The sequence below is a fragment of the Squalius cephalus genome (genome assembly GCF_949319135.1).
Source record: "Squalius cephalus genome assembly, chromosome: 14".
Classification (NCBI taxonomy): Eukaryota; Metazoa; Chordata; class Actinopteri; order Cypriniformes; family Leuciscidae; genus Squalius; species Squalius cephalus.
Window position 1 is genome coordinate 18,711,747 of NC_137135.1, and position 17,955 is coordinate 18,729,701.

Here is a 17,955-nt window from a genome sequence, read left to right on the forward strand (position 1 = left end):
TCTGACAAGTGTCTTAACAAGCTGGGTGGTTGAGTGTTTTAGGGGCTTCCTGCCGCCACGGAATGCGAATTTGGAAAGAAAGAATAACAACACAAACAGCTTTGGCAGGCTGTCATCACAGAGAGCGTCCTTTCGTCCCTGATTTGATGTTTATTCTGATTGCACTTCACCCTCACACTGCTGCTATTCCGTTTGCATTTCCTGCATCGCTTAACACAGTTTTTGACAATGCCAATTGATAATTGATTGACAGCCTGATAAAAGGGTTTTTCAATATTTTTTTCCCCAGGAGCTCCAAACCATCACAGCCAGACCCTGCGGCCGCCCATCCCTCCACCGCACAACCACCAGACGCTATCGCACCACCAGTCCTCTGCCAACTCCCTCAACCGCAACACGCTGAGTGGCCGACGCAACCCCATCCACGCCCCTCCGTCCGCCCCGGGTGACGGGCCCACCACACCCGAGTCAGTGCAGCTGCAGGACAGCTGGGTGCTCAACAGCAACGTCCCATTGGAGACCAGGTCAGTGGCCACTTTTTGCCCACAACAAATCTGTATAAACAAAGAAATGAACAATGATTAACTTACATTTTAGACACAAAGTATTTGATTCCTTTTCATCTGCACCGTTAAAATGTCATTTCCTGACAGATTGGAGAACCAGATCTAACTGTTTTAGAAATAGAAATAAATGACAGTTTTGCATTCAGGAAATTTTACCGTCACACAGTTAAAAACACTGTTGTTAGAGACATTTCTTGCAGAAAAGAGACTTTAAATAGCAGGTTATATCCTAATTCTGACAAAACAATCTCTTTCTGCCCCCCAGGGCGCAAGATTATTGAGTACGATGTGACAGAAATACTGTCTCAATCCAAATAAGTATTTTTTATTCAAATCTAGGAGTGTTATTAGTTGGGTGTAAGCAATTTAGGCATTTTGACAAGCTTGTCGTTTTAAAATATATATTTGTTTTTACCTATTTATGCTAATAATTCTGTAATATTATAAAATTACAGAAATAATAGGTTAATATTTTATTATTTTCAAATACAGAAACTAATTTGAAAGCAATGCCTTATTCTTCATTTATTTATTTAATTATAAAATAATATTATAAAATTATAAAATAATATATAATATATATAGTAACAATACATCAGCATCCATAATGTAGGTCTGAAACCTGAATATGCGCCACAATATAAGGACCTCATAATGTAGGTCAAACCAGTACACACACACACACACACACACACACACACACACACACACACACACACACACCCACTACCATTCAAACAAATGTTTGGGGTCAGTAGTTTTTTTTGTTTTTATATGTTTTTAGAAGAAGTCTTGTACATTTATTTAATAATAAAAAAATTCCACTGATGGCAAAGCTGATATTTTAGTGTCACGTGATCCTTCAGAAATCATTGTAATATGCTAATTTGGTGCTCAATAAACATGTATTATTAAAATTAATTTTGAAAAGTTTTGCTGCTTGAAAAATATTTTTCGTTGAGAAACAGAAAATTTAAAGAACAGCATTTATTTGACACCGAAATGTTTTGTAACATTATGAATGTGTTTACTGTCATTTTTTAATCCATTTAATCTGTCCTTAATTATGTGCTTACAGAATATATAGCATTATAGTTATGTGACTTTCGTGCTCAGTAAGTTTTCAAACAGACAGAGTACTGTGTGCTTACAGATCACAAACATACACTGTATTATGCATGCACAGCTTTTAGAGGTATTAGTATTCATAGTTCCCTGAAATACAAATGCTCTGTCTCTCATGCGTACACACACACTCACCCCTGTGGCTCAGCTTTTACACACACACACACACACACACTCTCTCTCTCTCTCTCTCTCTCTCTCTCTCTCAATATATATGTATATATACTGTATATATATAATTTTTTTATTTTTTTGTCTGTATCTTTCTCCTGCTGGGCAGAGGGTCACCTCCTCTGTTCCCAGATCAGAGAGGAAGCATACCTGCATGTACTATTCATGAGGCTGGGCTGCATGTTTAATTCACAAGGACAGGTCTCAGGCCTGTTGGAAGTGCAGGTTCCTGACTGGCTGTAATTAAAGCAGAGCTGATAGGCTGTCCTGTATGTCAGCATGGGCCATCCAGCACTCAGACATGAATGCTTTTGGGACTGCTGGGGTCGTTGTGTACAGGATTGGATAGTGGCAAGGTTTTGTTCAGTTCAAGGTCGGTATACGCACACATATATTGACAGTTTGCCCGTGACCTCCAGCGTTAATTGTCTGCTGGGTTTGATTGGTTTCTTTGTGTTGGTGATTGTGGACACGCCCACCGGCACCTTCCTCATCAGAATTTACCCAGCAGACGTTTTGTGGTCTACGTCAAGGGTTTTCAGTCTTTACAGATCCAAAGGCCCCCAAAGCCAGACTCCCAGCCAAAATAGAGACTCCCAGAATTAAAATGTAAATATTCTCTGAAACACTTTAGAACCTTCATTAAGAACATTCAACTTATTATAAAATGCAAATACGTCTTTATTTAGAAATGTGTTAATAGAAATGCCATGAAAATTTAAGCTCTTTATATTTTATTTATTTTCGGCATGGAACCCCTGGAGTACCCTCGGGGAACCCCTGAAGGTTGAAAACCCTGGGTCTACATGAAGGGTTTCCAGTGGAAAGAAAGATAAAGAGCTATGGAGTGCACTAGAATGTAATTTCAGTTCAGCAAATCTAGTTATTTTGTAGTTCTTGATCCTGACATTAAAAATTCTTTAGAAAGTTTATAATTAAGATGAGATTATTTATTTCATATAGTTTATGCTCATGTGCTTTATTTCATGTCATGTTTCTAGCTTGTTCATGAAATAAATACAATTAGTGTAATTTAATCAGTTTCCCAGAAATTTTATTAATGCTACATCTCATAATATATTTCATTATACATGTATTTTATATAGAGAAACATGGAAACATTTAGTAGCACAGAAACTTGTCAACACTGCCCCGCAACTTTTATGAATAAATTAGCTTCGCTACTGAACCGCTACATTATATTACTCAGCAATGAGGTATGTTGCTGTTTTTGCTGTTTAATTAAACTCACAGAGAGTGCTGCACAGACGCAGGTAATTCAGATGCTCATCTCTCTCTTGATAGACTTATTAATTCAAATAAATGTTATGATTCCATCAAATAAATGTAATCTTACCACACTACTAGGGTGACCGGTTAGTCCTGAAATTGCTATTTTATTTCATTATTTTTCTTTTTATATTATCTTTTATCATCTTATCACATATATATATATATATATATAAAATATATTTTATAAACTACTATAAATGTAAATACATAAATAAATTAATGTAAATTCATTTGTCCATAACCACTCCATAAAGCCTGTTGTTTCATATTAAACCTCTGCTAAGCAGCACTAACCCTGACAGGTAACAAATGATGATATTTCTTAAAGTACTCCTGTCGGGAAACTCCAGTGGGTTCCAGCATTTAATTCTGTCCTTCGGTTCTCCACGCTGTCGTCATAAATCACTGGAAGTTGCCAATGTGTGTAATATCTATCGGCTTTATGCCTGGGTAATATTTAGACAGCTAACTGGCACTGGATAATTGTCACACAATCTTTCCTTATTTGCACACAAAATTATGAAGCGATCTTAAAATGAAGGGCCGACATTCGGCATTGAATCATGAATGTTCAGGTGTGTTAGAATGGGCTCCTGTACTGAAGCCATCAGGACTACCCAGCAGCACTAAGCCTGCCATCTGCTGAGACAGAACCACACTCCCCACACCAATCCAAGCCTCACTAAGCCAGGAAGCCAGCCCAAACTCTGGCCCCTCTCCCCGTTCCCCTGCTAGCAGGCCCCACCCCTATCACTGCAGCTTTTTAATTGGGGTTCTGTCAATGCAGATGGGCCACCTGTCACACACATGCACGTGCAATTCACAAACTCATTTCCAATATATTCACATTTATTAACTGCATTACTCATTGCATTTGCGGAGGCTTTGAAGTGTGGCGAGAGAACTCACGAGTACAGACTGGAGCACCAGCAGACCACCCAGGATCTGTGCTGGCATTGCCCAGCATCACACACACCATTCATGGGCAACAGGCGAGTGTGTGGGCCTTCTGAGTGGAATCATGCAAGTGCCTGTCCATTTCAATTTTAAGTGTTAACCGCAGAGACAGTGATCCACATGGACACAGTCTTTTCCATATACGTTTTATCAATGAGTTAAAGAAATAGTTCACCCCAAAATGAAAATTCTGTCATTATTTACCCCGCTGTCATGTTGTTCCATGTTCTTGGATCTTTTGTTTCACTGAAGAAAAAATTAAATAAAATAAATAACAGCATATGGACATAGGAGTGACATGATCTGAATGTCTGAAAATAATGGTTGGATTTTCATTTTTTGTGTGAACTATGGAATATGATTAAAGCCTGAACAAATATATAATAATATTTTTTAATACACTTACACTTTTTTGGTTAAACAAAATTTAAATAAAAGAATAAACTATTTTTTGATAATAACGTTTAAAGGTATTTTGTCTTGAGAATGAAGTAAAAATATCAAATGATGTGTATATTTCTAGAATAGACATTCAATTTTGCATCCCTATATTACTAATTAAAGTAACTCAATTTTGAGTTTAAATGGTAACACTTTACAATAAGGTTTCATTCAAACTAACTATGAGCAATACATTTGTTTATGTATTTGTTAATCTTTTTTAATATTAGTTAATAAAAAATACATTTGTTCATTGTTTGTTTCTGTTTATTAACAGTGCATTAACGTTAACAAATACAAATTTTTATTTGAATAATGTATTAGTAAATGCTGAAGTTAACATTAACTGAGATTAATAAATGCTGTAGTCATAAAGTGTTGTTCATTGATATGTTTCACGTTAATTAAAACAGTTAAATAATGTTAACTATGAAACCTTACTGTAAAGTGTTACCGTTTAAACTTAAAACGATCATTTAGATATTACAAATTATAACTGTGTTATGTATGTATTTTGTCCTCAGAGATTTTAATTATTATTATTATTTCTTATCTATTCTGTAAAATAATACTGCATAAAACTCCCAATTTTGTAGTACAGTAGATATAGTGGAAAAGGCCTGTTTAATGTTGATGCCCCATTCAGGCTCTCAGCTGTTTTATCTCTGAAGGTCTCCAGTTCAGTTTTGCCCCAAAATTCCTAACTTTCTTTGAAAATAGGTGAGTAAAAGGTAATTTGAAAATGAAATCAAATATTTAATAAAAAAAAAAAAAAACTAGCTGCCATATTGTGCTTAAAATGGGATCCAGCACATTAAGTAGCCGAATAGATCAGAGATGTGTTCAGCTGTGTAAATAGCACAGAATGTCACATGGACAGTTCCTCAGTGTGCAGAGATGGAGGCTTGGAGAGTCTGTGTCTGCAGAGGCTCATCTCCTCTCGCCTCTGGGTCACACAACATAAGCCGACACACTAAAGTTAATAGGCCTATTTTTATTTCTGTATCAACACTAACAGAGAGAGCATTTTCAATCACTGCCTGCCTCTCCCTCTACAGGAGAAAAACACTGACAAAATCCACCTTTTATAAACCAAAGAGAGAAAGTTTGGAGGAAAATCTCCAGCCCTGTGATGCAACAGCAGCCTCCTGTAAGGCCATGATCGGAAGAGTTTTGGGTCGTCGCTATTCTAGTCACTTTTTTGTTGACAAATAAGTTAATTTGCGAGTGGTGCATGGCGCAATGTACTGTATGTCAGCTCAAAGATGGGAATGACATGAGCTCCCATAGGATGAATGGTTCATTTTCCGTTCAGTACATGTCTCCTAGTCACTATTTTTTCCGCTTTATCATCCTTTTTTCTGTCTCTTTGTGTGGCTAAAGGTGGGCAGGCATCATCTATCCATCCAATAGAAAACAAATAAACTTTTAGCTTTGCTTGGCTTTAACTTTTTTCTAAATTGATCATTGGCTATTTTTTCCAAAGGGCATTTTCATTCAATGAATGTAGACAACTCCACTGCTCATAACTAAGACGTTGTGATGAGAAGACTGATCACAAGATGCAGATGTAAGACACCTATACATCTCTAACGATAAACAACTACGTTTAACATTAATCTCTCACATCAGTTTATGACTTGATGCTAAGGAAGATTCTCTCTGTGTGGCCATCCAGATGGTCTTGATTGAGTAACATGACATTTAAAAGCAAAGAATATTTTTCTTTCTTTCTTGGAATTGGAGGTCATGCCTGTTTCTGTTTATGTGGGTGACTTTTATAAGGATTTAGATTGATTACCCTGAATATTCCACGTACAGATTAACACCTTGAGCCATTTAGAGAGGAACACACAGCTCTGTGTGTGTGTTCTCTATGTAAATTATGTTATTTTATAGGTCAGGCCTTTCCTGCTAAAGAAGAAAACCAAACCTTTCTCTGAGAGGTGCCTGCACAGCTGCCAGCACCGGAAGATTGATTGCCAAAGTATGCAGTTGTCAGACAGGTAGAGGAAGGGAGAGAGACAAGCTGGGGGGAAAGGGGGAGGATCCGAGAGATTGCTTCGGCGCAAGAAAGAGAGAGAGAGAGAGAGAGAGAGATCGGAAAACAAGAAGGAGGGTGGAATCGGTTTTCGGCAGCATAAATGACTGAAGATGGCCTGGTCCTGTGAAGGCTTATTTCCAATCATAGAGTGAGGCCTCTTCACCAGCTGATGCCTGCTTCAATTTTACTCTCATCTCAGGACTCGCAAGCTGCTCTCTTCCCCTTCCATACAGACTCGTGCACACTCAAATAAGATTTCCAAGCAGGTCGCACTATCACAATTGAACCAAAGAGGAGCAGCGCTTTCACATGCATGGCATAGGGGATGTTTTTGGAGGTGAGCATTGTCGTTTCGGCCTGGCTGGTGTTTGGTTTCGAGTGTGTTTGTAGCAGGGTCCTGTGTCAACTTCTTAAAGTGCAGCTTGGGTCCGTTAGCCATGAGAGAATTTGATTTGTTTGTTTGTGCAGATATCAGAGATTCAATTTGAGTTGTGTGATATGCTGTGCACACATTCACAGGTCCATGAACTCTTTGAACCAGATGTCTTTGCGGTTATTTCTGCATTTGATGGTAATATCCATTCTGCATCATTTCACCTCCATTAGCTATGGGCCATGTCATTTTTGACCTCAGAAGAGGATTCTTGTGAATGTTTAATTATAGCACTTGCAGTCTCACTTATGTTTTTTATTCACATACACTTTTCAGCACAAACCGCTTAATACATTCGTACTTTTGTTGTATATGGAAATGGAATGGAAATGGAAATTGTTTTATTTGAAACAGGGACAATGCACAAATAAACATTAAACTTGTTAAACAAGAGAATATGTCTTGGGCCAGGTTATAGCAACAATTGCTAATTTCCACCTGTAGTCCCTGGTGATTATATCAGATAATTTCACATTTATACCAGATGTGATGCTGTAAAGGTACCTGGTTAAGACATGGTGGTAGGTGTTCTCTGTAGCTGAAGTTTGATTGTGAAGTTTATTCAATATGCATCATGAAAATCCCACATCGACTTAAAACGTGTCCTATTCACATACATTTGACTGCTATGATGAGAGCTGTATTAAAAAAAAATCGAACAAAAGTACACACAGGAGATCGCAGGAGAAAGCTTAGCAAAATAACCATGTTTAACTTGTTGATGACACCAAACAAATAACTGAATGAACCGAGTGTTTAAATACACATGGGAAGCTTATTAACAGAAACTGAAACAGGTGTGTAATTCAAATCAGTAACCATAGAAAAAAAACTAGTGGCGGGAAATGAGAACAAAGGAAACAGGAACTAGAATTAAAACAAAACGTAAACGTGACATTATATTTAAAGAGACATCTTCTGTAAAACTATAAAATATTTGTATAATTGCAAATAAACAATAAATACAATGTAATAAAAAAAAAGTCTTCCATTTGAGACAAGACTATTCTTGTAAAATCCACACACTAGATGGCAAAGTACAGCGTGAAGTGTAAGTACACATAATTCGGGATGCAGAATGTTTACTACTCCAAATCTCACCGACAATAAATTTGTGGTCAAAGTTTTGTTGAAATTTTCGTTCCCCATCACACAAAATTCTCAATCTCATGGATTGCTATTGAAATCACTGAATTTTGTCTGTGAAAATTCACTTAACGGAGATAAATGTGACTGCACATTAATGATGCCATAGTATTATTTGCATACTGAATTGTTATTGATCTTTATTGCACATTATAGTAAGTTCTACTATTTCCTTCATGCAAATTTAGTTTGCACCATTTACTTTCCAGCCTTTTTTTCAGAAAAAGAGGGAAGGAGAATTGTTGCACAATTTTAGGTCATAAATGCAGGAAAATTGTCCTAAAAGAAAATTGTTTGAATTCCTGAGCTCAGGCTGAGAAGTGAACAATGCAACACTCTGCTTCTCTCTGCCTCTTTTCTTTATTTCCCTCTATTCTTTCACCCCCCTCTTTCTCTCTCAGACTTCATCAGTGGTTGCCAAGGTATCTGTGTGGGGCAGATTTAAATTCTCAGCTGCGCTCCGAGGCCAATTTGTTATCCTAACAGGAGCCAATCAGAATACAGGTGCCCGCAGCTCGCTGAAGATTTATGGGCCCTCTCTCTACTCGTGCCGCGCGCAGATCATATTCTGGATATGGCACAGCAATCCCAGCAAACATAATTAGACAAGTTTTCGGAGACCTTTGTTTTGGTGTTTAGAATACCCCTCACCCATACTTGGATTGGAGGTGAAGAGGAGAATGGGGAGTGAAGAAAAGTTGTAAAAAACCGAACAAGTGTTGTTTGGGTCAGGGAGAAACTTGTCTCAGTGAACTGTCTGGTCTGATGCTGGGTGTTTTGGTATGTGGGTGTTCCCAAAAAGAAAAAGTGGTTAAAAAAGTATTTTACTCTTATTACAGTATGCACAGAGAGGTATTTCATGACCAGTCACTTACATGCCTTGATAGGCGCTGATGTTGGTTATTTAAAGTGGAGAAATGATGTATATAATGAGGGTGTCAATCAGAGGTGTGTGGGCAGCGAGTGTGAGATCAGACAGTTAAATGAGGGATAGATCTGAAAATGGAAAGTTAAAAATGAATAAATAAACACTGGTGTTTGACACTAACTACATGTTTGGTGATGAGGGGTCTTCTGGGGCTGTCACAACTAATGAGTGGCAGGGGCCATTTTCAGCAATGCATATTTAATAGGGCTCAATGACACACACACACACACATATATAGAGTGAGAACACACACCTGTCTGACTGAGACATGGTCATTAATCACCTCATGCACAACACACACCATGACCTCAACAATGACTTCTTCAGTATCTGCAGAGAACTTACAGAAAATACCTCAGCTTATATCCTTTTTTTTGTCTCACGTTCTTCTCTTCTCTTCTCTTCTCTTCTCTTCTCTTCTCTTCTCTTCTCTTCTCTTCTCTTCTCTTCTCTTCTCTTCTCTTCTCTTCTCTTCTCTTCTCTTCTCTTCCCTCACCTCACCTCACCTTACCCCACCTTACCTCACCTTACCTTCCCTTCTTCTTTTGTTTCATCTCCTCTTTTATCATGTTTTCTCTTTGTCTTGTTTTGTCTGACCTCGTTCCATCCCATCAAGTCTGTTGGTCTGTCCTCATCTTATCTTGTCTCTTTTTATCTCCTCTTCTATCCTTTGCCTATCTCTCCTCATCTCATCTCTCATCAGTTCTCCTTATCTCACCTCATCTGTTCTTGTCTCATTTTATCTCCTTTTCTCTCCTCTACTGTTTTTCTCACTTCATGTCATCTCATCTCTTTTAGTTCCTTGGTTTTGTCTTCTGTTTTCTTGTTCTTTTCCCATATCTTCATCTCATCTTGTCTTCCTTGACTTTCTTTTTTCTGTTCTTCTTTTCTTGTCTCCTCGCATTTATTTTATTTCATCATCTGTCTCCTCACTTCATTTTTTACCCTCTCATTTCTTCATCTCTTCTCCTCTCCTCATCTTGTTTCACCTCATCTCCTTTCAGCTCTTCTCCTCTGGACTAATTTGTATCTCCTCTTCTCTCCTCCTTTAGTTTTTTTGGTCAATTTTCCCTTCTCTTGTCCTATCTCTTATGTGACCTTATCTTGTCTCTCTTCTTTCTTCAGTTCGTCTCTTCTTGTCTCATCTCCTCACCTTGTCTTGACTCCTCTCCTTCATTTTATCTCTTCTTCTCTAGTCTTATCTCTGCTGGCCTTAGCTTGTCTTTTCTCAGCTTTTCTCTTCTTATCTCACCTCCTCTTCTCATATTGACTCCCCTAATCTTTATTTCATCTCCTTTTCTCTCTGCTCTCCTCTTCTCATGTCATGTCATATCATCAGGTCTCCTTGTCTCATTTTGTGCTCTCCTCTCCTCTCCTCTCCTCTCCTCTCCTCTCCTCTCCTCTCCTCTCCTCTCCTCTCCTCTCCTCTCCTCTCCTCTCCTCTCCTCTCATCTCCTCTCCTATCCTATCCTATCTTATCTGCTCTAGTTCATTTGTTTTGATTTTGTTTTCTATAGTCCAATCTTTAATTATCCTCATCTCATGTCCTCTCATTTCTTTATTTGATCTCCTCTTATGTCATCTCATCATTAGTATCCATTTCTCATTTACTCTCATCTTGTTTCACCTTGCCTACTTTCAGCTCTCCTCCTCTTGTCATCTCACCTCCTCTTCTTGTCTTGATTCTTCTCCTTTCTCAATTTTATTCCCTCTTGTCTCAGTTCATCTCTTCATCTGGCTTCTCTCCTTCTCTCGTTGTTCTTTCTCTTCTCCTCTCACTTCCTGTCTCCCAGTAAACAAGTCGTGTTCCTCCTTCAGATCATTATGTCCCTAGTTTCTCAGTCCCTGTGGACTTTGAAAAGTGCAAAACTGACATTGTCTCCAGACTGTCCTCTGCATAACCCCACCCTGTCAGCACTCCTTTTTTGGGTTCAATCTGGCCTCTCTTTATTTCTGTCCACCCCCTGGTCTGGGTTCATCTCTCTCTATCTCTCTTGCTCTCACGTCTTCCATCATCTCAGTTGGCTTCAACTCTTCCCCCAGCTTCCCTCCCAAACAATGCTCGACATAAATCACTGTCAATTAAGCACACTATGTAAATCAACCATTTTAATTTCATTCCGCAATTAAGCCACTCCATCCGCATTCGGCTTCCCCTCACTGTCCCGAGATGAAATGAGCTTTCAATAGAGATTCAGCCAATAGCTATGAGTTACACTTCAACTTGAGCGCACACGCTTCCAAAATGACCTTAATTAATTTCACTCCGTCACCCCTGTCAGCTGGCAAATTAGTGGCTGCAACCTTCTGCGTGGGTAAAAATGATTTGGCATTTAAGTGACTGACTTGACCTTGTGAGTGGCCCAACTTCAGACAGCGGAGGAATGACACAGAGGCGGCCTGCAGGAAGTTAGCAGAGCTATATTTTTAGACGTGCACTTCTGCTGACTTCTTGTCACTCTGCTGCTCATTGCAGGGCTGATTACTGCCTACCTGCAACCTGCTAGCTTCCCTTTACAGTTTGTGCACGGTCGCACCTGACAGGAAGAACGGAAGCGATATGACGCAGGTTCAGATAAAGGCATGGAGCTGGAGGTGGAGGTGCCACCTGTGGCATCACACCATCATTTGGAGAAGCGAGAAGGGGCGGAAAGAACGTTATAGAGAGAGAGTGTGAATACAAAGAAATGCGAGATTCTGCTTTTTTCCACACTTGACTGAGCCTCCCGGTTCATGCACACAAGTTTTGCATGAGTTTGTGCACTTCTGTGTGTATGTGTTATGCATGCATGTGTGTGAGTCAGTGAGGCCTAAGGCAGTGTAGATGTCACCCTCAGCTGGGGAAAAACAGCTTTGTTATGTAAAGCCACCGTGTGGAATCCTCCGTGTGGCCTATTTTCATTATACGGCTGCATTATTATCATTTATTACCATTCATTACGTTTATCAACCTGCTCTCACTCTCTCGGTCTCTCCCTGAGTGGCTTGTGTGAAGGACAGACCTCTATCTTTTTCTTTTGTATTTCTTCTGAGGTTTATTTTCCCTATTGTGGAGAGATGAGCGAATACAGACGTGGTGGGTATGGCGTCATGACTTGGAGAGGTTTTTTTCTTTTTTTTCTTAAGGAATCATACATAAGATATTAACATGGGACAAATTAAGTGTGAGAACTAAAAGGGTGTCCTCACTATGAGTGCTGATATACAGTCAGCCAGCACTGGAACTTTTCACTGTTTCACTCTATTGTTTCTGTGTTTATGCATTTCAGACAGATTGTACTTCTGTGCAATAGTGGTGGGGAATTTTCATTGTTTCACCAGTAGTAACAAGTGACTGTCTTTATGAGTGAGTCATTGAATCACTCACTCAAATGGTTTATTCAAAAACGCTGATTCGTTCAGGAACTAAAAAAGTGACTGTCATTAAATTATTGTATTATACATTCAATCAATTTGTTTAAAACACTGATTTATTCAGGAACAAAACAAGTGGCTTACTGAATTGAACATACCATACTAGGTTAGTACTCTTACTATTTCTTTATTTAGAACTTATGTTTTAGACACAATACTTTTTTTTTTTTTTTTGCTCCTTGACCATAAATTGACAACTGTCCATTTTGTGTCTCAAATGTAAGTTTAGACAGAAATAAGTCAGTATTAACTTATTTTTTATCAAACATTTTTTTGCTTTTTAATATATTTTTTAAAATATATTTTTATAGTATTTTGTTTTTAATAATTCAAAATATAAAATGACCAGTACTGTTTGTTAAACTAGTTTAGTATTATCTGGTCATGTTCTATTGTGTATAAGTACAGTATGTAAGAAAGCAGATGTAGGTGCACTGTAGGTTAAAGCTTAAAAATCGCTTGGTGATAGATTAGTTAGTCGCTGACCCCAGTAGCCCCATCAGGCCTGATTCCAGGGGGGTTCAGTCTGTCCATTCATGGGTGAGTGTGGGATGATAGAGGGATGTATGGGGATAGGCTGATAAGAGATGGAGGTAATGGAAGGGCTGGAGCACGACGGAACAAAAATCAGCTCTGGAAATGGAATCCACCGCTGGAACGTGTCCAGAGATATTGGAAGGCATCTTGTGGAAAGAGGCTATTAAAGATCACAGGAGTGAGCAGCCTGTGGCCGTTACCCTTGTAGGTTAGAGGTATGAGGGATGGATGTGCCTGGGGGTAGTGTGTGTGGGCTGGTCCAAAGACAAACCTTTTAGGCTGATAACTGACCGAACTAAAGCTCTCAGCCTCTCGATTCGGTATTAATAGAGAACGGGACCTGATAAAACACGACAAACCCCATGACCCCATGCTAATCACAACGGCAATGTGACTGCAGCTAATCCATTTTACACTACATCTTTTTTTAACACCGCATCCGTGCTGCTGGCATGACCAGGCTTAAAAGTTCTCATTTGTAGGGCAGGAAACACCAGCATGGGGCTCAGAGCAGTAATTAACTGCTAAATTATTTAAGTACAATGCTAAATTGTACAAGTTTCATCAATAATCTATTGAAGCATTAAGGCTATGTTAGTAAGTGTCACAGCACTGAATAGAGGCTGGAGAACACCAGTGTGACACCAGAGAGACCGCTCTGACAGCTACTTTCCGTGTGACGTAATTTCTTAAAGACGCAGTGTCCTAACAGAGCTGTGTCATGGCTTCAGTAGTCATGTTTAACATGATTTTAGGTGTTTTGCATCAATGTTGTTCAGTATTAATTTTGTCACAGATTTCTGTTGTATTATCAGTATTGATGCACTGATAATAAATTATTTTTTAGGGAAGAATTAGGAGTGTTTTGGAAACAATTCTGTGTATCACAGAAATTACACTTTTAAAGGGGTCATATGATGCTATTTTTAAAGATGGGTGTAATATAATATGTTAAGATGTTTTAATGTTTAAAAAATACATTATTTTTCCACATACTGTACATTATTGTGGGTCCTCTATGCCCGTTCTTTCTAAAATGCATCGATTTCTACAAAGTCCCTCCTTCCAAATAGCGCAGTGTGCTCTAATTGGCCAGCTGACCCAGTGCATTGTGATTGGCCAAACAACTCAAGCGTGTGTCGGAAATGTCACGGCCCTTACCATAATCGCAAGCTTCAGCTTCCAAAGCAATTATAAAGACAGTTAATAGACTCCGCATTTGAACAGTCAATAGCAAATACTTTAACAAACAATAAAACATACTTACAGGCTCTGATTCAGAAGTGCCAGATTGCCCTAAATTGAAATTATCCTTTTTTTTTTTTTTAGGACAGCCGGCCTTATACTCTTTCAGGTTCAGGAAACTGTCTTCCATAAAATTCTCTGTACACACACTAACATTTGGGTTGTACTGTTCTGGAACAGTGTTGTAAATAAATCTAAACCACTGATTCCTAATTGCGTCCACTTTCGGAAGGCCAAATAAAGTGTTGCTTTTGCTTTCGCACAGAAACACACAGCACCTCCACAACATGGCGGTGACAACACTACTACGATAACTGAAGCCACGCCTTCTTTCTTTGCGTATGCATTTGGGCGGCTTTATGCGTATATTTCCACCTAGTGGCGTAGGTCGTTGAGGGAGAATTCGATCGAGGCGTTTTAGCTAGGTCTGGATCTGCCTTTTCTTTTAGATAGAAGTCTTTTTGTGGGAGACTTTGAGCTTTGTAACTTTGCAGATCTTATACATGCACAAACAGCTACATAAAACACAAGAGAAAAAGGAAAACATGAAAACGCATTATATGACCCCTTTAAAGCTAGTCGGGGGTAAAAGTGATTTGTGATGCATTTGTTAGATCTTTCAAATTGCACACTGTAGTGAAAAGCATTCTGTGGGATCCTGCCAGGCTGTTGTTACATGACTCTGTGGTCTATGGACCACATTTTAGCTTAACGCTGATTATCAGTGAGTATGTTCTCTCTCTCTATAGTCTAGGTGCCGAGACTGGATATTAACAAATTACATCCTGTTTGTCTGCACCAAGAGTCAGTTTATAAGGCTATAATGATTAATCTCTCTGTGAAGTACACAGCAATATCCTCCTGTCTATATGTTTCTATTCATCAGCTCAGCGGAAATGACCCTGCACCAGAGAGCCGAGCCGCTGCGTACGGTCTCAGTGAATTGTGTCTCTGTACAGTATGTGTTTGTTGTTGTACCTGAAAGGAGCGGAGGCTCTTGAATTATTGAGTGACTTTGTTGTATAAGTGTCCCTCGGTGGGCCGGGACAGGCCTGCGGTGCCGTGTGTTCGTGTGCCATATGTCCACTGCACCACACTGAGGCGCTGCATACACTGTCCTTCACCCCCAACAAGTGCCTGCGACACTCAACGGTCAACACAACACACACACACACACACACACACACACACACACACACACACACACACACACACACACACACTCATATATACCTTAAAGCTGGAAGCTACAGTACAGCTGAGAGGGTTTGATACCAGGGATGGATGTGACCTTCCATGTGTGCTTGAAATACTAAAAGCGCTATTTATCTTTCTCTTTTCTGCAGGCATTTCCTGTTTAAGACCTCTTCAGGGACCACACCTCTCTTTAGCAGCTCATCTCCGGGTTACCCTTTGAACTCCGGCACAGTATATTCGCCCCCACCGCGGCTCCTACCCAGAAACACCTTCTCCAGAAGCGCCTTCAAACTGAAGAAACCGTCCAAGTACTGCAGCTGGAAATGTGCGGCCCTGTCGGCGATCACTGCTGCCGCTCTGCTGGCCATTCTGCTGTCTTACTTCATCGGTAAAATATCTCATTCTCTCTTTTTTGGCTGTAGCTTTTAATTGTTTTTGTATTGACTGTGATTTACCATTTTTAAATCAGACACTATAATGTAGGAGACTAGTACGTTATTGCATCATCACTTTTTTAAATCATCTGAGAGACTCATTTAGGCATTGCAATGAACACTTATATCTGTACAAACAGTTGTTCAGCAATAGCAATAAGCAGAACATTTAATTCCACATAGAGATTAAGTAGGCTATTCATCATTAGATTAGTGTGTATGTATGTGTGTGTGTGTGTGTGTGTGTGTGTGTGTGTGTGTGTGTGTGTGTGTTACTGTATATGTGTGTGCATATGTTATCCAGATGCTGCTCATTATTGAATGTGCCTGAGGAGAAATGTCGAAATGTTACCTAACTCATACCGGATGATCTGTGACTAGAACTGTGACTAGAACCTGTTACATTTTTAAGATCTGAATTATTAAAAGCAACAATCGCCTTGTGCTTTATGCATCGAAGGTACCCAGCTGGCTTTATTCAGTGTATATCTTAGAAGGACTCTGTCTTCTACAGAAGACCATTTCTGCCACAGAGTGAAAAAATGAAAAAGTAATTGTGAGATAAATTTAAAACAAGATATAGTGTCACACTAGCTACGTTTACATGCACCCAAATAATCCATCTGATTGATGGCTCAATCGGATTGAAAATCCTTCATGTAAACACTTCAGTCAATCCAAATGAGCGCGATCCAAGTGAAATTTCGATCAGATTGAAAGGGGTGGTCCTTTTAGGTATGTCATCAAGGCATAAACGACAATTATACTCACTATAGCTCCGGTGACATTAGCTTTTAATAATTTTTCACAAGTATAAGTTAAGTGGGGAAATCCTATAGGCTGATTTATTTTTGTGTTGTTTTATTATTTGGCTTACTTAAGTAAACTACATAATATACTTGTGAAAAATTATTTCAGTCTATTTACAACGTATTCGTTTACTCGATGGATATCCAAGTCAACCTAAAGACAAAGTCAACCTCTTATTGTGGAGGACGCTTTAAATGCAAAGCATTGCCATGCGTCTTTAACCTTGCACTTGCACTTGTTATTATTTTCAATAAGGCGTCTCTGCTTTGTCTTTTGTGAGTGTAAGTTATTGGATAATGGAGAAGCGTTGGCCTTCCCCTCACACCTCACAAAGCATCGTAAAGACCCCCAGTTGAGAGCAGAAATGAGTCCTCGCTCTTCACACTGGATGACTTTAACACTGAGGGTGTGAACAGCATGAGAACGCAAGAGAAAATGAGAAAATGTACACTCTCAATGAACATCAGAGAGAAAGTGAGACAAGGATAAAGGCACAAAGCCACATAGACAGACAAAAGCGGACACAGAGGAAGAGGCTGGCTTTCTGTGGCCTCTATTAGAAGCACACCTGGGCTGTGGAGTCTTGCTCTGGCAGGATGCCTCAGTCCCCTCTGTGTCTCTATTTAAAAGCCCCAAGCAAGGGGCAGATGTGTCACACGGACCCGCACTGCCCCTCTTCTCTCTGGAGACGCCGCTCAACAGATGGGGCAGTCAGCAAGTGCAGGAGTCAGCACAAACGCCCTTGTTCTTCCTGCCTGCGTCGCTGTACGTGTATTCAACTACCCGTCTGCCTTTCCCATGTCCTTCAGTGCTCCACAGTCTTTTGTGCTGTCTGAAACTCGGCTCAATTATCCCGCTCCAAATAACACTACACAGAAAGCCAGAGGAACGATGTTTCAGCATAGAGGCCTCAAAAAGTGTTTGGACATTAAAGTGAAATTTTAAAGTAATATTGTAATTTTATTGCAATTGAAATGAACTGTTTTCTATTTTAATATAATGCTTTAATATTGAATAAATCTAATTTATTCCTGTGAGGGCAAAGTGGAATTTAATTTAAAGATTTAACTTAAAATTTATTTTAAGAAGTGTATTTTAAGATTTGTTCAGTTTTAAATCTTAAAACAATAGATAGAAGATAAAAAAAGTCTTAAGTCTCTTTCTGGTTGTCAAATGTTAATGGAACATTGTTAGTTTATGTGATGAACTACACA

At 39.2% G+C, this 17,955-nt stretch overlaps 1 protein-coding gene across 5 annotated transcripts in view; it reads left to right on the plus strand.

Annotated features, from left to right (window-relative positions):
- The window catches only part of tenm2a (teneurin transmembrane protein 2a), a 300,779-nt gene that overhangs the window by 222,130 nt on the left and 60,694 nt on the right, over nucleotides 1–17,955 (plus strand). For all 5 annotated transcript variants that reach the window (XM_079892536.1, XM_079892537.1, XM_079892538.1 and 2 more), the window contains 2 exons: nucleotides 290–524; nucleotides 15,647–15,885. In XM_079892536.1, the coding sequence (XP_079748662.1) occupies nucleotides 290–524; nucleotides 15,647–15,885 (474 nt within the window). The remainder of the gene's footprint in view (nucleotides 1–289; nucleotides 525–15,646; nucleotides 15,886–17,955) is intronic.